Source organism: Nansenia antarctica (assembly GCF_963989245.1).
Source record: "Nansenia antarctica genome assembly, chromosome: 4".
Taxonomy (NCBI): domain Eukaryota; kingdom Metazoa; phylum Chordata; class Actinopteri; order Argentiniformes; family Microstomatidae; genus Nansenia; species Nansenia antarctica.
This window is the reverse complement of record NC_137689.1, coordinates 43,660,642-43,684,394: the sequence shown is the minus strand read 5'-3', so window position 1 is coordinate 43,684,394 and position 23,753 is coordinate 43,660,642. Positions and strand designations below refer to the sequence as shown.

Sequence of the window (23,753 nt, the reverse complement as noted above, 5' to 3'; positions counted from 1 at the left end):
ATTACTTAACATTCATTTATTTTTTGTTATACACAAATATAGAAAATGATACATGGAGACAATAAGGAGATTTTGTTTGCACTTTTTCATAACTCAAAACCACTGCAAGGCCGTTAGAAGTAGATTGATCTAGCATGTCGACTTCAGCTTACCACTGGCCTACACAATACCATGATCATACTGTATATATTCTACAATGTGAACTGTGTCTCATAATGTTTCATTCATTTTAGAATGAAAAAGTATTTGTTTCTTCTCTGGGAGAAGGTCCAGTTAGTTTATACTCATTTAAAATTGTTACAAGGTGGATTGAAGTTGTGTACTGCTACATTTCAACAAACAATTGTATCATATTGGTTGACTTGGCAGCCGCACAATGAAGCCTGATGTAAACAAATCAAACAAGATTACTGAACATCTTAATCCAATGCATTTCACGGTCAGAGGCAGCCAGGACTGAGCTTTACTGTACGACATGGATGGTCAATATCTGAGAGGGTTTAATCATTGCTGTTGTCTTTCATTCGTGCATGCCCATTGCTTTAATTCCCCTAATTAAATGATATCATTGAAAATAAATGTGTTCCTGGGTGGGAAATATTTGTTGATGAAAGTGAAACTTTCCTTCGTTTATTTTCTGCTCAGTGTCCGCTGTGTTATATTCCCATCCTATCTTTGCTGTGGTGGCGACAGCTACTTTTATTACAAATCTTCGTTCCCACTACTACTTGTACAGTGGTGCTATACCTGTTGTACTGCAAATTTAGCTACGGAAATAAAAACCAAGCAACTATTCATAACAATGACATAACTATTCTATTCTCACATAGAGTAATACACTTCCGTACAGCATTCATCATCAGGTGGAGTATAACAGTACAGTGTGTGTTGCACCAACACACCACGGCTTTGAATGACATTGCATGATTAACCACATCATTAATATTATTAACCTTAATCCATTAGCCCTGCTATCACCGTGGGTTACCACACTGAGTATGGTGAGGTGGGTCTTTAGACGAGCCGACCTGAGCCAGGTCTGTGTAGATGGGTTATGGATCAGTACAGTCCACTAGCCAACAGCACTACTAGTTGTAGACAAATCAATGTGGATTTGCTGGAGGTAATCAGATGGAGGTCACAGATCCATCATATCAATTCAGCTGATTTATGGGAGAAAACGGTTCATTTTAGGATTTTTTAGTTTGCAGGTAAAATGTCTGGCACCACCCCACTGTACTATACATGCTAAGAGGTTTGACAATTTGCTCTGATGATTCATACTCTTAAGGCGAGTTTAGTCAGCAATTTTGGCTCAATCTTTTCCTGTGCTGTGAAGTGGAGACAGTAGGTTGTGTGATGGACAAACAATAAAAACGGGAACAAAGACCAATCAAACTTGCTACAGTGTTACTTACATTAATTAATTTATGTTCCTTTTACAGTTTTCATTTTAGCCAATTACATTGTTGCTTTATTTTAAAAGACAAAATATTAACAGCAGGGTCAATAATATTTTTATAACATTATATATTATATTATTATAAAAATATTACTTCTACCCGATAACCACATACAGTACAGTATGTGCGCTCATGGTCAAAACCCCTTATTCAACATTAACACCATAAATTGCGTCCAGACTTGTTTTGAGATAAGTGCCATTGTGTGTCAAGTATTTCAAATTATTCAGAGAGTTTTGGCAACATGTCTAAATGTTTGCGCTGTGAAATGTTGTCGAAACCTTGTAAAGAATAAGGTCTCTTTATGCCCGTGGTTGTAGTCTCCCATGGCTGTTTCTTCTGGGGCCTTCGTCATTCTTCTGGTGCTGATGACTAAAACACACTGCCTGTCAATGGCCAGTTAAGATGGCATGGGCGCTGCCAGGTCACCCATAGTTCTCCTTAACCAAGGACCATTTCTCTGTCTAATGATTCCTAATGACAAACTGTTTCGGAAGTCATAAAGCCTCGCTCTGAGACCAGTCATCTACTAACAAGGCATACAGTATGCACTCTCTGAGTCGGCTGTAAAGCTGTATATTTATATCAGGAGGGGGATGTGAGCAACTGTACAAATAACGATTCTAATAAATCACTAAATCCTCTCAGAAACGTGGCTCCTCTTTCACCGCCAATATTCCCCTACCTATCTGATGCTGCTTGTTTCAGTCACGCAAACCTCTTAAGTATCCCATGAAAACAATCTGCTATTAGAGGATGCCACTCAAATGCAATGACTGTTCAAGCTGCAGCCTTTCAGCATGGCCGCGTCTGACACAGCACGCATCTTTCACCGCTAGCATTCCTGACCAAAGTGAATATATTGTTTTAGCAGCGCGCCCCGTCCCCTACGGAGGGTCGCATGACACACCAACTCCCGATGCACTGCTGGAATTCTGGGAATACTCATGCAATATTATTTTCTGTGGCCGTTTGTTTCTCAGAGTAACAGTGGAGACCAAGTTCCCCAGCAGATAAGACACGACAGGAGTCATAAATAGAAATAGCACTCGCAACTGTAAATTGTATTAAAATGCAATTGAAAATGTTTTTTTTTTTTTACTGAGAGCATGACTGGGATAATTGAATCTACATTAAATCCGGAAAGATCTTTCCAGTCACATGTTCTGAACTTCTCATAAATTGTGACTGACTGACATATCCCAAAGAGAACAGCATCCTCGTTCCAGAAGAAGGATGAATTTAGACCTCTAATGGTGCCAAATACTCAAAATAACTATGCTATGCTCAGTCTTTGAAATGCCATAAGCAAAGAGAGAGAATCATTAACCGCCAAAAAACGATGAACACACAGACACTATGAACATACACATAAACCAAAACAACAGCATTAAATCCATCAGATCTGACCCCATCTCTCAGTTTTCATATTGTATGAACAAACAAAAAAAAACATAACTGCAAAAGAAAACAACATGCACAAAATGCACAAACAAAACCATAAAAGGGGGTGTTTCAGTTCCTAAATCCTTCCAGAGACCGTCTCACGGGCCCCGTGCTTTGACAAAGTGCTCCTTGGAGGGAGCGGCTGTGTCTCCGGGCCCCTCCTCTGCCAGTATCTCCTTGGTGTTCCCGTGTGCGTCCACCACCAGGGCCGACCTCTTCATCTCCTCGTAGCGTCTCTGTCTCTCGGCCACTGCCGTGCAGGCCTCCACCACCTCGTCTGACTCAAAGTCGTAGTCCTGCTGCAGCTCCGGGGCGTGGAGGACCTCCCGCTGGGCCTCTTCCTCCCTGAGGGTCCGGTCCTGCGCCGCTCGCCGCTGCTGCTGCAGCTTCTGGGCCCACGCCAAGTCCTCCGACCACAGGGGGCGCTCTGACGGACGCTGGTGAACAGCTATCTGGAAGGACTTCACCGCCTACGGGGCACAACGATGACAACGATTCGTCATGGAGCACATGGTTCATAACGAAAGTGACATGATAAATGGAGAAATTATATGACCAATTTACAGTACATTTTCACTGTTTTGTTTGGGTTAGCTTGACGGTCTGGTTGCTGTACATTTATAGAGAATAACCAGTCGAGGTGGTCAATCAAGGTGAATCACAGAGTTTGGGAGAAGTCCCTGGACACCTTTATATTGAAAAGGCATTGCCAATCTCTCTTTTATATTACTGACTGGGAAAAAATACAGTGCTCTCCATTGAAATCGAAGGACCCATTTATTCAACCCTTTAAATCAATAGATTTATCTCTGCTGGGTGTGATAACATTGATCACAGTGCCTGCCGAGAACTACAATAAAACAGCCCCAATGCAGCGACAGGGCCGTCTAAATGTTGAAGGTTAATACTGCAATGAGATCAATCTACTCTCTCCATTGTCTACATACAGAGGCAGCGGTCAGTAAAACCTTAGAATTGTCATCAAGTCAGAACTTACCTATGCCATCCTGGAGAGGAAGTGAACTGTACTAAACTGTGCAATCTCAGTCTTTCCTTGCAGAGTAATTTTTGCACAAATTTGAAAGAAAATTATTATATTATAATATATATATTATATATTAAAAGTCTAGTAAAAATACGTACTTCTATCGGCACTCAGAAAAATCTAATTCCCGCCACCATATAGGGCCGGTTTCAGAGACAAGGCTTAAGCCTAGTCCTGGACTAAATCACACTTTCAATGTAAAATCTCCACTGAAGATGTTTTTTAGTCTAGGATTAGGCTTAAGCCTTGTCTGTGAAACTGGCCCATAGAGATTTATTGTTTGATTATAGCAACAACATGGATCATCCAGTTGACCAGGCGTAAGTACATTGATTTAAACATTATAATAAAGCAGTGGAGGAGGACAGATCAAACCTCCCACAGTAATGGGATAATAAGTCAAATGTCAAGATGAGAATTATGCTGCCAGAGGAATTATTATGAAATTAATCTACCGCTAAACGCTGTTGATGATGATTGACGAGTTCACAAATTGCAGCTGATCATGACTGAAATGATCTGAATATCATTAGAGAAGCATTGCTGAATCCCTTCTAGCTATCTCCAACCAAAGACAAAATTAATAACTGAGAAATATGTTTTGTTCAGGTGATGAATTCAAACGCGCTTCTCGAGCTGGTTCACTATTGACCAAGAGCCAGCCTTTCCGTGTCATCGATCAACCAAAGGTGAAGCCGAGTGGCCTTGGGTCAGCCCGTTCACTGTGACAGACAGGATCCCCTTTTATCTGTTCTGATTCAGTGCGAGTAAGAAGCAGTGGAATATGCACAACTCAAGTCTATAAACCAAAAAAACGGAAAGGCTGGCTGCAGACGCCTCGAAAAAACACTTCTCCGACGTCTCCTCGTCGTGCACGAGGCAGAGGAACGCTAAGCACTTGACCAGTACCTGAGGGGCTCCTTCTATGATGGAGGAGTGCGTCTGCTAACTCACACTGAGACACTGGCTCGGGTTTCAGCTCTGGGAGAGCGGACCTCTGCTCAGCCCAACGGTCAACCCCAGGGCCAAGGAAGTGTCACACATCAAACAGGGAAGCATTTAATGAAAAGTAAAAAGGAGGCCTCGGTCATTTCCCCCCTCGGTCTTCTTCTCCAGAGTGCAGAGGAGACCGCGATGCGTTTCGCAGGGTACAGCGGTTTTTGTTTTTACGATCCTACCAGCACAGAGCGTCCTCGACCACACCCAAGCTCTTAAGGCACATATCCATCTTCCATGAGGGCCTTTCCCTAGTCCTCTGACACTCTGTCATCTCCTCAAATACAAGTGTTAAATGGGTACCTCTTATTAGGCACACATTCCTAGCTACTTACTCCTTGAAACTTACCGAGGTACACAACAAGAGCTAAGGGAGTAAAGACTGTGTCAACAAGTGCATCTGACAAGACTAAGAGTCAAGGTTGTGAGAAATTAACTCAAAAACAAGTCTAGACTCATCAATGGTTAGCATTTGCAGCACATTCGAAAGACAGACAAAGTTTAATCAAGGATGGATTTAAAACCCTCCACATCCCTTCCATTCCTCCCTCCAGCCGTGATTTCCCAAATGACGGAATTGTCCCTAAAGACTGATGGCCTGTTTTTGTAATGTAACCTATATCTAAAATGGGATTTATTACAGCTCCATGCCATTCAGGGTCAATGGGCGCACAAGCTGCACTACAATACCATCACATGGCAGTTGTCAGTGTTCTGCTGTAAGTCATTATTCATCATAGAAACCAGGGAAACCTGCACTGCTGAACTGTAACAGCTGAAAGAGAGAAGCAAACATGACAAAACAGCAAATGATTCATTTCACTTAGAGAGAGAGAGAGAGAGAGAGAGAGAGAAAGAGAAAGAGAGAGAGAGAGAGAGAGAGAGAGAGAGAGAGAGAACAGGGAAAGAGAAAAAGCCGACAGAGACCTGTGAGTGTGTGTGTGTGCGCGCGAGTGCGTGCGTGCGTGTGTGTGTGTGTGCACCCATCTGTGTGCAAACAGGCACTACTCAAACATGTCGATGCACACAGAGTCCTGAAACTCGACTGAACAAGACACTCTAAAAATAGACAGGCATTTATTTTTTTCAGTCCTCCTAATACCTATATTAGTTATGGATGTGTGTATATATTTGGCTTGCTCCAACTCAAGGAACTTTCAATGGTTGTTTAGGGTACACATCTGACAGCTCTCTCGCTCCGGGACATATTCATATGAGATGTGTTCACAGTGCCGTTAGCCATCAGGTTTCTGAACTCAGCCTGTTTTGTTTTTTTCCCTCCAAATGAGAGAACAGTCTACCAGGTTTCATACATACACACGTTCAGGCGTGTTCTGGGGCACTTTAAGTAATCTTCCATGCCCCCGGCGCACTTGGGTGTGCTTTAAAAGAGGCAATTTCTGTCAGAGGCAAGGAACTGGCTAAAGTTATAAATAAGGCTTCCACAGAAATGACTGACACATATTATTGTCTGTGAGGACAGGAGATGAGGTAGGGGCACGTCCTAACCTTCTTACCAACTTATAGTGGGCCAAGTCATTACATGATCAACAACATCGATCGACAGGAGATTCAGGCCAGAAAATGTCAAGCAGAGCCCTGGCGATACAGCATTTTATGGGGTCTTAAATCGCTAACAATTGTTTGTTTTGTTTTTCCAATTACTTCGACATTCCTGTCCCGAGGTGCTCCGATATATCTGTCGTGCTCTAATGTCAAATCATGATTTGTCAAGTTATGAGAAGTAACGTAGTAGTAGTAATGCAGAACACACGTGGTAGATGTTAAACACGTCAGTGTTAGAAGGTGCTCGTTCATACTGACCAGGTCCACCTCTCCCATGCTGAGCTGGGCGCGGCCGAGCGTCTGCCAGCCCTCCCACCACAGGGGGCGGAGCTTCACCGCCATCTCTGCTGCCTGCACTGCCGGGAACAGTTCCTGGAGGATGGTCAGCACCTGGGGTGGGGGGGGGTCACACAGAGGTTCAAGGGTCTCAGACCAACAGGGCCTCGTGCTTAATTCATATGAATTCATACAAAAAGCACAACACCAAATTTGTACGGAATCTTACAACCCGGATCATAAGAAAAGCTATGAAGGTGACTTCCTGTAGGTTAGGCAGGACTAGTTAAGCAGAAGCAAAAATAATTAGCGTAAACAAACCAAGGGGAAGGAGTTAGCAAACATAAGCAGAAGCAACAAGAACTCACGCCAACAAACAATGTGACTCCAACCTTGACTCCAACCATGACTCCAACCATGACTCCAACCATGACTCCAACCATGACTCCAACCTTGACTCCAACCTTGACTCCAACCTTGACTCCAACCTTGACTCCAACCTTGACTCCAACCTTGACTCCAACCTTGACTCCAACCTTGACTCCAACCTTGACTCCAACCTTGACTCCAACCTTGACTCCAACCTTGACTCCAACCTTGACTCCAACCATGACTCCAACATTGACTCCAACCTTGACTCCAACCATGACTCCAACCATGACTCCAACCATGACTCCAACCTTGACTCCAACCATGACTCCAACCTTGACTCCAACCTTGACTCCAACCATGACTCCAACCATGACTCCAACCATGATTCCAACCAACGACATTGAGATTGCAAGTCGAGGTGCTAATTACTCCACCACCCCACCAACCTCCTAATGAGGTTTTCTGCCTTTCCTATTGATGAACTGCCTGTAGAAATGGCCTCTTGCACGTCCGCATTCAAAGATACGACCTGGGTCGTAACATTTCATACGAATTCTGTGTTCTGCTTCTTGTATGAATTCATACAAATTAAGCATGAGATCCCCGTTGCTCGGACGACTGTAATGTTCTCCAGGGTCTGGAAAGAGGTCAAAACACAAACCAGATCTCTGTTCTCAATGGACAACCTACTGTACAGTCAACAGTAGAAGACAGTTTCCTGTTGTGTGTACGTGAATGTAACAAGCGGTCTTGGAAACACAGCAGCAAAATTAATCATTATTATTATTATTGCATAATTGCATTAGAATTAAAGATCATCATTAAACTGCATAATGACAAACGCTAGTCAACATCTTCGGCCGCTCAGAGTGATCTCAACTCTCCCAGTCGTGGATGAGGAACATTCGTCCTTTGAGCTTAGGAAGGTGGGAAATGTAATCACCACGATTGAAGGACTGATCTAGGATGTGTGCTTGCGTAGGTACGCGTGACGGAGGAGCCGTCCATGGATAGACATCCCCCGCCGTGGTGCCTTGGGAGCAGGCTTGTGACGGCACAGTGCAGCCTCACTGTCTCCTGGACGCGTCCGTCAGGTCCAAGCCAGGCCCAGGATCCTGTTAAAGGGTTTATTCAATTACAAATGATGGGGAGAGTTCTGGGCGGTCAAGGCCGTGATATGCAGGGACCTCCAGGGCTTCAGTTACTAATGTCCCCATCCGTCTCTGTCTCCACACAGCTGACCACGGCCGCTCCTCCACGCTACGGAGAGTAGACCCCTGGCTGAGGATAATGCACTCTACCGCTGTTTTCTTTTACCATCAGTGGTTATGTATCATGAATGCGAGATAGGCTTCCACACACAGTAGCTGATTCTCTGCAGCAAAATCTCTTTGGGATCACTGCTCTGTTCCTTTATTTGTACATTTTTAACTGTATCTCTACGACCAGCCACAGACAAAAGGTAAATATTAGCTACATTTCATGACAAATAAAGATCGTCCTTCAGCATTCAAGTCTGTACAAGCTTGATGGACACCAGACTGGTGATGATGGGCAGGGCTGCCATGGGAGGTTAGGCCAATCAAACGCATGCGGCTAGGTTTTTAAAGCGTGATTGACAGAGAGGCCAGACTACGAGCGTCATAGAGGAGCTGACTGAGTTAAAGAAGAGGAGGGTGATGTGAGGAACTGAATGGCGAATGTCACGCTGAATCCCAGTGATGTAGCCTGTCTCAGGAGAGCCACTGTCTCTCAGTGTGTTGTATACGTGGACCAAGTCCAACAGAGAGAGACTAATTGGAACATCATATTTTCTGCGCTCCAGACAGTGTTGACATGAAGCTCTTCATCCATAATGAAACACATCAAAATATGATTTAATGAGTGGAGGAAATGTCTCGGGAGCAGATCATACAAATGGTGTGTGTGTGTGTTTAAGTGTATTCGTGTGTACTTCCAAAATCATGACGAATGAAATTGAGGAGCCGCCAAAATACAGTGCGGTGCAGTGAGTGAAAAGAAACAAGCAAACATTCTTAACTCATTGACTGCCAAAGACGCCAATTGGCGTCTTATAGAATAGTAACGTTGACTGCCAAAGACTTATAGATTTATTTATTTTTTCCGCGGGGATCGCGTTATTGACATGTTCTACACCTAGCGAGTGAATTTCAGACTTGGGTGTAATGTATTTCGGTCCCAGATGGGGGCAGTAGTTCGATAAAAGCCTGGAGAAGGAAGTGGCTTGCTGTGGGTTGTAGTAATGGCGAAACGGATCAGGGTATGTGCCAAACGCGGCACGGAGCATTGCGGCGCGGAGCAGCGCGGCCATCGCGCGACTCTTCAAACAGTTCAGAGTCGGATGATACAGAAAAAGTGCAGAAAAAATAAAATTAAAAAAAAGTTCTGCAGAAAAAGCTCGTTTTCTCTGTTTATTGGTCAAAATCAGGTGTTTTTGCTGAAACCACCCTATGTTCTACGGCCGATTTCTAAACACTCAAAGAGTCTAGAAACAAACTTTCTTTTTCTGATGAAAGAAGAGAGTCTAAAGTTTTGGTAGATATGTTCAATGTTTATGTAGTCCGAAAAGTCAATATTTGGTGGGTCTTCAAAGTTCAGCGAAAATGCCCCAAAAGTCTGGCAGTGTGGAGCTCTCCGCTCTGAACATGGCTGGCAGTCAAAGAGTTAATATGTCAAATAAAAAATATTATAGAACTGTATAGTATATTAGTTTTTATTTTTATTTTTTATTTTTTAAAGAAGACGACACTCCCTGTGGAGAACAGGCTGCATGGCTTCAGCCGTATCGTTTTAATAGATAGACTAGTCTCTGTTGGCATCGATCAGAACACCTGCAAATGGTTTTCAAGCGAATACAACCAAATGTGTTGTGTTGTGCTGCTGACTCTATTCACTCACTTTTATGGACGTCACTAAAGGTGTACCGCAGGGTTCAATTCTAGGTCCTTCTAGGTACTCTTTACCTTGTATATGAATAACATTGTCTCGTTTAAAAAATGGCTATAAGTTGCACTTTTATGCTGATAGTCATTTATTCATCTGCTCCTACATTGGAAGGAGCGTTATCTATTTTATCCTTTGACTTGATCCAGCGCTCAACTTCGAGCTTAAATGGAGCTTAAAAACTTGTTTTAAATGGAGAAAAAACTAAATACCTTTTTTTTTTAGATCCCACTCTTTTACATAAATGGACTTGGCAGATCGGCGGTTCGAGCCCCGGCTGGCCACATGTCGGTGATGTGAGACATAACGGGATATCTGACACACACACTAGGGATGGACGGTTTTTCGGTTATACCGAAAACCGGGGTTTCTAAAAATAGAAACGTTTTTTTATCAAAACCGTCTGAAACCGTTTTTTTTATCAATCAATCAATCAAACTTTATTTATGTTCTATAGCACAAATCATGCATTGAATGTAACTCCAAGTGCAGTATTTACTAAACCACAATATAATAAAACAAGAGCTATACGGATCAAGAGTGTTTGTGCACAGCGCCACTGTGTGTGAAGGCGCTACTGAAAGTGATGACAGAACGCATGTCTCAGAAGATACGCGGTCACTTAGTGACGCAAAGGTAGTTCTGTATTTATCTCTATCTGTATTAGTACATTTATTTTGAAAGCTCTATTTTGACAGCTCTACCATGGGCACTTTTATTTTGATGGGGCATTCTTTGTTGATTGACTTACGACAGTTCAGGACGAGTCAGTCTCGCGGCATGTGGTTTTTATGAAAAGCTTTAAGTATGTTCACTGCATAATTCTATGTCTAATATTTCAGTGATTATTGAGCAGTATTCAAATATTTAAATACATTGAGCAGCAGCTGAAACTTTGTCTAAGAACCAAGATATTGAGAAAGCAGTTCATTCAATGAAAACGCTGTTCCAAGAGATGATCTTCCGTGCAGGCGTGCACCCTGGATCAGCGGAGCTGGTGTGTTAAGTGTTCATGTGTTTTCTTGTATGGTGTAGCTTACAAAAGTCTGCCTTTCCACTTATATTTGTGAAACTAAGTACCGGTAGCCTAAATGTGTTGCGACTGTGCTTACGGTGTTTTAATGGTGTTCGACATGAGTGTATTGTAGCAGTAGGGCTCAATTATTTGAAATTGGCGCTCTTTTTTTTTTTTTTTTTTTTTTTACATTTATTTTTCGGTTAACCGGAAAACCCCGGTTTTAGTCTTTGACGGTTTTTCGGTTTCAATAATTGGAAACCGTCCATCCCTAACACACACACACACACACACACACACGCACACGCACACGCACACGCACACACACACACGCACACACACACACCATTTACAGCAGAAATAAAATGTCTATCCCCTACTACTTGATAGCTTCAGATAAAGAGTTTCTACAATCTACAACTGCAACATGGTATTCTCTAACATCAGGTCCCTCAGGCCTAGCTCCTACCACTAGCCCTGCCTTCTGTGGAACAGCTCAAGTACACGTTTAACAAGAAGGGAACCCTCACAAGAAGTGCTGCTGTCGGTTTTGAGATTGTATCCTGAGACGCATTAGACACACTTTGTTTGTACGTTACCAGAACAGAGACAGAGAGAGAGAGAGAGAGAGAGAGAGAGAGAGAGAGAGAGAGAGAGAGAGAGAGTGAGAGAGAAAAAGGAGATCACAAAGAAAATCTCCTGACAGAAGCACAGGCAGAGGTGTTATCTGGCCCTATTGTAGTGTCCTGTACCTGGGACTTCATCTCGTACAGGAGAGGGTTGTCTGGAGTCAGCTGAATAGCCTCGTCCCATCTCTTAATGGCCTCCCAGTGCCTGCGGAGAACACACACACACACACACACACACACACACACACACACACAAAATGGCTGTCCATTATCACAGTCAGGAGTACACACACGCGAACACACACACACATGCATACAAGCGAACACGCACGCACGCACGCACACACGCACGCACACACGCACACAAAATGGCTGTTCATTATCACAGTCAGGAGTACACACACACATACAAGCGAACACACACACATACAAGCGAACACACACACATACAAGCGAGCAAGCACGCACACACGCACGCACGCACACACACACACACACACACACACAATCTGTGAGTATCTACTGTAGCTATATTCCGCCCTTACAAGAGATGGGAGAGTACCTACTGTACACGGGTAATGAAAAGAAGGCCATGGCAGCCATTAGCTATGCATTCAGAGTGTACAACGTTTACCCTTCACGTTGTCACGTTCTGTTCCTCTGTCCATCGGCATCACCTGAAGCCACTGTCAAATCCATCACTTTATTACTTTATCAATGTAGATGACTATCAATGTTACTTTTTTAACTTACTTCCGTTATTTATTATTATTGTGTTTTTGTATCTGAATGCTGCAATGTCAATGTTGAGGAACCAAAGCCAAAGATGTTTTACACCTGTGGACTTTCTGATTCTGACCTGCTTTCTACCACAGACAGTGTTGCCAGATGGGATTGTTTTCCAGCCTAACCAGTCTAAAAACCGCCTAGTATGATCATAAGTAGCCCAATTGGGCGGGAATACACACAATCTGGCAACACTCACCACAGAGCGTCATTTAAGCCCTTGGTACAGACTTCTGCCTATGAAAGGGAATCAGTCCTATAAGACCATCTGATGTCTGCTGATGTGACCCTTGGGCCAGACTTAGCTGGCCTTAGATGTTGTAACGCAACAGTCAACACCAACAGATAGCCTTCGCGGTATAGCCTTGTTGGCTGAACGCAAACACCGCCACTCGTGAACAGCTCGGGGGCTAATAAAGAAAATCAAATACAGTTATGAAATCAGACACTGCCCATATCATTGTCACTCATCTCAAGGAGGAAATTAAATGTATTAGGGTTGAGTCTAACCCAGGGCTCGAAAGTGCGACTGTTTTGGTCGCATTTGCGAGTGAATATATTTCTGTGCGACTTGGAAATACATTCAATCGCACCAGTGCGACTAAAAGACTGCTGAACTACTGTCATGCGCAGTCAAACGTATGTGTATAAGCGATGAGGGAATGAAAACAGTGAACAGAAACGCGTGTCGCAGAAATGCTTCACGCGAGTCCTATATGCGCTTAAAATGTGCATAATGGGTATATCGGATACCGCTCTCATAGTTCGTAGCGCTGTGTTTTGTTAGCCGCTAGCTGCTAGCAGTGTTTGCTTCCGGTTTCATTACAAAGAGGTTAACCCTATATGTGCCTGACGTCTAACATTCAAATGACTCTAGCTTCATCTTTTTTCGGATTTCAATGTATGACACATAATTTGAAAGCTTATGATCCGTAGTTCCAATCCACAACACGTCACATTTGAAAGTGTTTATGTATTTTTTTTACATTTGAAAGTGTTTTGTTTATATATATTTATATTATACAATTTACCAGTCATATTCTGGAATGTGTCTAAAAGTTCCATAAGTATAAGCAAAATAAAGTAACAGTTTGTAAATAAATAGTAGCATTTAAAATAAAATAAAAAACATGAACCGTGAACCGTGACCCAAAAACCGAGGTTCATACCGAACCGTGGGCCAACTGAAATTAATATTCTTACTTCCCCTTTACATTGTGTGAGTCTCCATTTTTATTACGGCCAAGAGCCGGTTATGATCATTTTGATATGTTATGATTATGATAATTTGTTGTCGTTGTTGACAAAAATTGCACAATTTTCATTGTGCTACTGAAATTCTTGGTGTGCTACTAAATTTTTCAACATGGTAGCACAGTGCTACCTGGGGAAAAGGTAAGCGTCAAGCCCTGGTCTAACCTCATCTAAATGGATTAGCCAACATAATAGAGAGGCTGGTGTGTGCTCAGTAGATGCCGTATGATATCGATAGATGGTTGTTTGTATAATGATGATGTCCATGATCGTTTGTAGAATGGTTTAAGAGGAGTCAGTTTAGGTACCTTTTATCTCAAGGTCTTTAGAGGTGATGATGATGATGTCATCCATGACACGCGTCTCAGAGAAGACTAGCGATCTGTTTGTTTCCCCCCCTGAAACAGTTCCTCTTTCCACCCAACCCTCTTTCCGCCTCTGCTCTGCACCTACTGTAGCTTGGCCGGCAGTCCTGGAGAGGCCGGGGAGAGAGACGCTCACCCAAACAGACCTGGGAGGTACCGTAGGATGAGCTCATCCTCACCGGAGCGGGTCCAGTGGATGCCGGCTACACACAGGCGGCTCAGTCCTGCCCCGCCCTTCCTGAGGGACGCCCGCCTGGGGTGGTGGCTTTAGTGGCTTGAATGTTCACTCAAGCAATCATGCTGTAAAAACATCGGCCAAACTTCAAAAGACACATGTATAATACTGGCCTACTCGTTAATATCTATTCATCCATTACACGTTGGCATCGGTGCATTTGAAGGGCTTTTCCCCTCTTGAAAAATCTCACTAAATAACCATGCTGAATCATTACTTAATGATGCATTGGCAGTCTGTGACAGTGTGTGTACCTGCCAGGACCCTGCCTTTCTGCCTGTATTTGCTTTTCCAAAAATGTCCAGGACGTTCCTGGGCATCTGCTATTTGCTGTGGGCGTCTGACCCTGTGGCTAGTGTGTGCGGCTCATTGGCTAACCTAGTAGTGCTAGCCTGGGAGCCACAAGCATTTCTCAGGGCCGAAAATCTACCTAAGCCAACGGAAGCCTTCATGCGCAAATAAGTTGAACGTGATTATTTCTCCTGTGTGACATTACAGCCTTGTCTGAGTTTGTTTGGGGGAGAACCTACCAAACCAACCTACGGACCTTCGGGGGCAGAGCTTTCAGTGTGGCAGCTCCCACCCTCTGGAACTCTCTCCCCACAGTGATCCGCAATGCCCCTACCCTGGACACTTTTAAATCAGCCCTCAAAACCCACCTGTGCTCTAAGGCCTTTGGCCCCTAGTCTAGTTTTGTCACTCTCGTTGTCTTTGTTTCTTTGCTTTGTTTTTCTGTTCTGTCTGTCTGACTGTCTGTCTATGAGATCTGTTAAGCATCCTTGGGTTTGAGAAAGGCGCTATATAAATCTAAGATATTATTATTATTATTATTAGCATTATTATTATTATTATTATTATTATTATTATTATTATAATGATGGGGATTTGTTTGAAACGTTGGGTTTTGTGAAGGTGAGTGTTGCCACTGGCTGGCTCATGTGCGTTTTCATGTTTCCACATTCACAAATGTACACAAATTTACAAACTAAACAATAGCTGCGCTTAAAAGACACCATTCTGAATTGTTGAAAGAGGGCTTCTGATAAGCATGTTTTCCTCCACACAAGTAACTACTGAAGAACGTCATTGCTAACTAGCCTATCTGCGACGCAGTGAACTAACTCGGATGGTGCGTTTTCTCTTTCTAAGCAGACAAGGGACAACATCCAGAACCACTGTGTGTTTGAGGATTAAGGATATGGAGTTTCCGTCCAGACCAGTAGACAGAAGATACATGACACGGTCCTCTGGTGTTGGCTAATAAGGTAGATAAGCTCAGATGAGTCTGATGAGCCCTCTACTCTGTCTGACACCTCGTCTCCTCTCTATGTCAATATTGGTTGACGATCACTTCAGTTAACACATCTGTACCAAAGCATTGTCCTCACAGGATGTTCATATATTTGTCATGAATGAGTCATCGTTTATGGACAAGGACATCCTGATGAACTTGTAAACCAGGCTCATAGAGCTTGGGGATTATCATAAACATAATGGACATTGACCCCGACGTGCATCACTATCAAGCTATGACAGATAACCTGTCTGTATCACACAACGGCTTTATCATCTAATTGGGCCAGTGTGGAAATGTTATCTGGGATTGACGATTGCAATAAACATGACAGTGTCCGATATCAGGGATGGGGATTTAGCCTGGACACCAAGGAGTTTAAACTCATTATTTTACAAAACGTTGTCTTTACTGAGAGGGTGGTGGTTTGCTGAAGGACTAACGTCTGATCTGAGGAACAGCACCCTAAAAGAGTTCAAGAAGTCATCCAGTGACAAATACACCACAGGACATCTGAAAGAGGAAGTGAGAGATGTGTGCTCAGCGAGGTGAGAGATCTTAAACAGGAAGACACACCTTCAAACAGACGACAACGACAACAACAACAACAACAACAACAACAACCACATAGTATTTAGAGATTCACTGATAACACTTTCTTTCAGACCGAGTACAAGGAGTTAGGCCCGAATTACACTGGATGTGAGCCTCATTTAGGTGCTCATTCTAGCAGGTTGTAGCAGCCCATTCTAACAGGTTGTAGCAGCCCATTCTAACAGGTTGTAGCAGCCATTCTAACAGGTTGTAGCAGCCATTCTAACAGGTTGTAGCAGCCCATTCTAACAGGTTGTAGCAGCCCATTCTAACAGGTTGTAGCAGCCATTCTAACAGGTTGTAGCAGCCATTCTAACAGGTTGTAGCAGCCCATTCTAACAGGTTGTAGCAGCCCATTCTAACAGGTTGTAGCAGCCCCACCGGCTGCGTGAGAGGCACTCAGAGAATAGAAGGCTTGCCTATTCAACGCGTGTTTTTCAGCGCAAGGCCGACGTGAAAATGATCTACCAGCAACATAGACTACAGTGTCTACATCTGTAAATATGTATATATATATATAGATATATTTTAAATCAACACTTGTTTCAAAGCAGCAACCCCACGTAGACTATAATTATGTTAACATCAGGTGAAGGGCAGTATTTTTCCAGTGATTTCTGCCTCTCGTGATATCTTAATTAAGTTAATGAAAGTGGTAAAGAGACAGAGGTGAAAGAGGGGGAAATAGGGACAGCAAGGCATCAAGACATCAATAGTTCTCAATAAGAGAAAACCTGAAAACCTGTAGAACAGAAAACCCGCTATTTGAGACACTGAGTACTCAATACTCAATCAGCATTACAGTTCTATCAATGACTTTGAAAACATGTTTTATTTTCATCAGCTGTTGCTCACTTTCTGACTGTAACAAATTAAATATGTGACAGGGTCTTTCGGTGTTTTTGTTGTTGTTTTTTTAACAGATTATGAAAGTCTGAAAATAGTTGAAGAAGATATGCTTATTTGAATATTAGTACGCTTCAAACCAAATACTGACGAAAATCGCTCTTAATCAAAACAGACTCGTTCATTCCTATCGCCATTATTATTATTATTAGTAGTAGTAGTATCTAGTGATCCTAAAACTGTTGTTTGTTATATGGAGTGGGCTCCCCAAAAAACTGAAATAATACAAATTCAATTTCGTTGCCATAAAGTGGTAGCGGGAGCGGATGTATCAGACTACTTTCACGAGTATATGACTACATCAGTACATGAGTACTGGTATTGGTAGAAACAAACTAGAAACAAGTTAGAACATGATGTCCCAGGAAAGAATGGACATGTTCTAAGGATGTTTTACCCCCAGAGTGACCCAACTTCAACAGATGAGCCAGACGCCAACATGGTCAGACTGTGTGTCTGTGTCACACTGTGTGTCTGTGTCCGTGTGTCTCTCTCTCTCACTCTCCCCCCCCCCCCCCCTCTCTCTCCCCCTCCCCCCCCCCCCCCCCCCCCTCTCCCCTCTCTCTCTCCCCCCTCCCCCCCCCTCTCTCTCCCCTCTCTCTCTCCCCCCCCTCCCCCTCAGTGTGTCACGATGCTGCATACATGGTTTAGACAGAACACCACCTGCCAGGGTGACAGGCTGCATGACCAGAGCAGTATGGGACACGGCCCACAGCTCCAACTGTTCATGTAGCCTTTGGCTCTGTGGCTCAGTCAGGGTTCCCCTGGCAGGCTGGCAGCAGCACAGAGGGGCTTCCATTCTATTTACAGTGAACGTGTGCAGCCTCTGGACGCTCCAGCTACACACACAAACTCACACCCATACACAGGGTTCCCACACCTTCTGAAACATCAAATTTAAGCACCTTTCAAGGACTTTCAAGGACTTTCAAGACTCGATTGCCTCAAATTCAAGGACCCAACACGGCATAGTTTGAGACTTTCAATGACCCATGTCTAAAACATGTCTAAAACATGATGCGGTATGGCAAGTACGGTAGCTAGAGGTATATACAGGACAGGGTAGTAGTAAGGTTGTAGTTGTACAGAACATACAGTATTACTAGTATGGACTCATGCTCTGATTCAGCATTTTAAGCGCATCTTAATTTATTCTAGAATTTCTGGTTCAGAGGGGCTTCCATTCTATTTACAGTGAACGTGTGCAGCCTCTGGACGCTCCAGCTACACACACAAACTCACACCCATACACAGGGTTCCCACACCTTCTGAAACATCAAATTTAAGCACCTTTCAAGGACTTTCAAGGACTTTCAAGACTCGATTGCCTCAAATTCAAGGACCCAACACGGCATAGTTTGAGACTTTCAATGACCCATGTCTATTTTAAAAAACTTTTAAGAACTTAATTTGTTTTTCTCAAATTCACAAACTTTCAAGGACTTCAAGGACCCGTAGGAACCCTGCATAGGTCTGACAGTGTCATTTATATTAGTTTTATATTAGTCTAATTTACAGTCTACATAATTATTGTTCTATTGCCCCTTTTGCCCCGATGTGTGTCAATGTGGTTAGAAGGGTGAAACCCGGGGGGTTTAGGTGGTGTAGTGGGTTAAGCGTCGACCACGTAAGCGCAGGGTTCCCGGTTCGATTCCGGCCGCGGACATGTCATCCCTCCTCTCTCTCTCACCCATCCTTCCTGTCTAAATCTCTATTGTATCTGTCAATAAAATAAAAATATGAGTGGGACTGTCCCACTCAGAAAAAAAGAATGACATCCGAGTCCAAACCAGGGGAGGCCAGCGTAGGTAGAAGAAGTCGGAGGGCGGGGTTCATTGTAATGCACGGAACGGAATGAGGAAAGTTATCAAACAGGTGTTTTTATAGCATTCCTGATTCCGTTCCGTGCGTTACAATGAACCCGTCCTCCGACTTCTACCTGCGCCGGCCTCCCCTGGTTCAGACACAGGCACACACACCCCTGTCCGCCACGCTGAGCCAGAGACACATCATTTCCTCAGCAGAATCCACTTAACTACTGACAAACTCAATTACACTTGGTCACCACTGGCAACATGTGGTGCCTAAAGTAGGGTGAGCACGGGGTGTGTGTACACGCTGACATGTCAATTATCATGTAAGAAGAGGCTAAATATGCGCAACCAAAGTGATATTGTTGTGTGTGTGTGTGTGTGTGTGTGTGCCACAGTATGCTAATGCTCACATCGCATCATAGTTTGTTCTAGCAGCAACTACTTTCTTACCACCATTATTGATTATTGACTCATTGAGTACTCTATATCTATTCTCTCAGGTTACTATTGGGAGTCTTTTCCTATTCCAAATAATTAACAATGAATTGAGCAGTAATTTGGATTCGCATTTAAACAAATCATCATGTCTGTATTCAACAGGATGTGACCTGCATTTCAACTGACAGCACAGCAGCAATGCAGGTCACTGTTTAGATTAGATTAGATTAGATTAAACTTTATTGCCATAACTCCAACACGGTAATCAAGTTCGCCAACGACACGACAGTGATTGGCCTGAGCACTGACGGCGACGAGACGGCCTACAGAAGTGAGGTCGACCACCTGGCTCAGTACAGCCAGGCCAATAACCTCGCTCTCAACGCCGACAAGACCAAATAGCTGCTGGTGGACTTCAGGAAGAAGAGGCAGGCACAAGACCCCATCACCATCAACGGGTCTGCTGTGGAGAGGGTCAACAGCATCAAGATCCTGGAGGTTCATATCAACAACGACCTCACCTGGGGTGAACACACCAACCAGGGGGTGAAAAAAGCACAACGTCGCCTCTTCCATCTCAGGCGGCTGAAAAAGTTCAGTTTAGGGCCTCAGATCCTAGGGGCCTTCTTCAGAGGCACAACCGAGAGCATCCTACACAAATAAGCTATATTATATGACTACTTGCACACTACCTGAGTCTTGAACACTACCTCACTACCTGACTACTTGAACTGTATCATATTGCATTTCATCTTATGGTACTCTGCACAGCATTTTGCACTATTGATTCCACTGTAGCATAACTTGTTCCGCTGTAGTACGACTACCATCACTTTATCACTTACTTTACTGTTACTTTATGAGTACTTACTTACTTAATGTCCTTTACTCTATTATTGTGATGTTGTATCTTGGTGCAATGCCAATGTTGAGGAACCTAAGCCAAAGAATTGTAGTCTTGTGTACTTACAATTCTGATTCTGATTCATTGCAGAGTACCAGACAACGAAATGCAGTTTAGCATCTAACCAGAAGTGCAAATAGTGATATAAAACATGATGCGGTATGGCAAGTACGGTAGCTAGAGGTATATACAGGACAGGGTAGTAGTAAGGTTGTAGTTGTACAGAACATACAGTATTACTAGTATGGACTCATGCTCTGATTCAGCATTTTAAGCGCATCTTAATTTATTCTAGAATTTCTGGTTCGTAATCAGTAACATCACACCTAAGGAAAATGTTGTAACAGAGAACCACCTCACTGACAAAGTGGTGTAGTAATTACTTCAACTTCCCTCAAGGCTAAACACTTCTGTGGTTCATTACAAAGAATGATTGATCATTCCTTTGGAATGAATAAAACGCTTATGAATATCTGCTGAAAAGTATTTTGAAACACTAACCAAGATAGTCTGGATATTACCTAATCGCTGGAACTTGGACAGGGTTTGATAGATGATATGAGGAATACATTATAATAATTATAAATGACAAAACATCAAGCCTCACACAACAGCATACAGGCCTACTGGCTGGAATAGGTGGAGAAAAATCATAGTTTGTTGGTTTAATATGGTAATTAGGTAGCCTATCGCTCTCCCCTATTTCTCTCTCACACACACACACACACTTACCATCACTGCTGCTAGTTATTATTATGTATTGTATGGCTCACTTTATCTTACACTTTATTGCCTTATTCTTATTTACACTTATGCCTAGTTCACGTATTGTAAGCATTTCATTGTCCAATTTAAATCCTGCATCCTGTGCATATGATCAATACACTTTGACTGGACTTGATCCTAGTGTGAAATGTGCACTGCTGACCAAATGGCTTGCACTGCATGTAAGCGTCAGAAAAGACGTCATTGCTCTGTTGACGGTAAACCCAGATAGCCCCCTGCACATCTAATCTTAGGGGAGATTAAAATCCTATTCAAGCCCACCTGGCCCAAAAGAGCAAGGGATCACAGACACAAAAGTCACACCTGGCTAAACCTTCATTTTATTGTTCAACAAATTCAATGTGCTATTCCCATCTAATTGGAGAACGCTAAAAAGGTTAATTAGAGCCACCAAAACAAGTGCCACTGGGAGAAAGTTCACGCGAGACTACTTGTATGAGAGGTAGCCGAGAGCCTGCTCTGTCCAAGAGCTCCCCCTTCTGGCCATTTTCTCACATGCATCAATGACCCATTCTCAAGAGAGGGTTCTGAATAGATTATTAGGCTTAATTCCAGAAGCTACCTTCTGACATTTGGAATAATTGCCTGTCATGTAAACAACAATGAGGGCCGATACAACTCACTCACCAGGGACAAGAGCGTTGATGAAGAACACAGTCCATTATCTCAATGGGCCTCAGACTGTGTTGCCCAGATCCTGTCCAAATGAGAACTCCATGACAGAAGCTCCACCAGGCCCTGGCAGCAGCCTTCACTGGGCCCTGCGTCACTTACAGGCACTCCTGCAGCATTTAACAGCTGTTCCAAATGTTGTTAGCCAGCTCTTAGCCAAACGGGATACCACTGACTAGAGAGTCTTTATGTGACAGAGATTTGTGTAATTATATAAATGCAAGTGAGTACATGACTAGTCTGTGATCCCCCCAAATCCTACAGGTAGCAACTGACCTCAATGTCCTCCTACTCCAATCATCCCGTCTCTTGTTAGTTTCCCCTCACCTGCCCTCCTCGGCCAGCAGCGCCCCCTCCTCCCTCAGCCTCTGGCCCTTGGCGGCGCAGTCTTCCAGCAGGACTTCCCGCCGCCTCTTGATGGCATGAAGCCAGTCCACCTCATCGCCCTCCTGGTCCCCGGGGCCGTCAGCAGTCACATCCTCTGCTGCCTCCTCGGCTTCAAACAGCTGCACCGCGGCCTTGGACACCTTGTCGCCGACCTTCCTCTTCCAACCAAACGACGCCATCCTGTAGGGAGCAACAGTGCGTGACGTTAGAATTATAAGGTTCTATCTCCATTTTTGGTCAAAATTGAGTTTTTTTACATAAGCTGATCCATTAGGTGTTTATTAATGCCTGTGTGGTGTTATTTTTAAAATGTTGACATTTTTGAGTTAGTAATTCATAAAATACAAAGGTTTCATCTCACAAAACATAATGGAATGTAAAAACTTAGACGCTCAATATCTCTGAACTACCCTAGACGGAGATAGAACCTTATCATTCTAAGCTCACGAGTGGGAGCCTTACTTCTAGCTCACACTGTCTGGAGACTTTTAACTTGAACGTTTGGAATGCTGTAGCTAGCTGTCAAGAAATATGTTTGTCCAAAACGTTACATGTGTTAGGTTTAGCTAGCTATACTTTACGTGGCACACTTTCACGTTGATCAAATACAGTTAACGTACTGCTCCCTGCTATAACCTGACAGGGATCATAGCATAGGGTTAACATACTAGCGCTAAGCTCTCATGGCTAACGTGGCTTGCGAGCAATGCTATGTTAGTTTAAACTCAACAACCGAACAAACAGGTAATTTCAGCAATACTACGAGTCAACTTATCGATAATAACAAGTTAAACGTCGCCCTGTGTTACTGCACACAGTGTGTGGCTGTTTCCACACGTGAACACTCACAGCAGCAGGAGTTGTTGTGTTTTTGCTGTTGTCAATGTTGACCTTTCAACTCTGCTTAACCCGGAAGCTCTTGATATTGTAAACACACATTTAAAGTAACAGTGAACATTTCTTGGCTCAACTTTTCCACTTCCTCAGGGGCCACATACTACAACAACAACAATAATAATAATAATAATAATAATAATAATAATAATACAAAATAATAAATATATATATATTTTTTATTATATATTATATATTATTGACCAGGATCTGACTGATTTTCCATACACTTTAAAGGGATAGTTAACTAGGTTTACAGCTTACAGTCAGATGGTTCCTTACCTTGAAAGTAGTCTATGGGTCAGTCACTACTAACTTCAGTTAACAAAAAAACTATGAGAGTGATAGGTGTTGAAATTAAACTGTAAAGAAAAACTCCATGCAACACTGCATATTTACAAAAATCATTGTTTAGGGATCATTAAACACAGTGAATTTTGCAAGGAAGCATACACTTTTTCATAGTTTCGGGATGTCATTATCACCATCAATCACCTGAATTATACAAAAGACAATTGTACTCCACTAGAAAACGTATAATAATAATAAGAAGAAGAAGAATTAAAATCAAGGAGAGAAAAAAAAGATAAAAGATAAAAAAAAGACATGGAAATTGATCAAAAAAGAATAACATAACACAAAACAGCAGCAA

The 23,753-nt window shown here is 43.0% G+C and overlaps 1 protein-coding gene across 1 annotated transcript; it reads right to left on the bottom strand.

The window, feature by feature from the left end:
• Positions 1-60: 60 nt before the first annotated feature.
• ttc33 (tetratricopeptide repeat domain 33) lies at positions 61-23,085 on the bottom strand. The gene is made up of 5 exons (XM_080530408.1): positions 23,057-23,085; positions 22,148-22,387; positions 11,896-11,977; positions 6,775-6,906; positions 61-3,379 (listed from the first exon to the last, which is right to left on the bottom strand). The coding sequence occupies exons 2-5, from the start codon at positions 22,384-22,386 to the stop codon at positions 3,008-3,010; spliced, it is 825 nt and encodes a 274-aa protein (XP_080386534.1). The 5' UTR covers position 22,387; positions 23,057-23,085; the 3' UTR covers positions 61-3,007.
• Between the last annotated feature and the right edge of the window lie 668 nt (positions 23,086-23,753).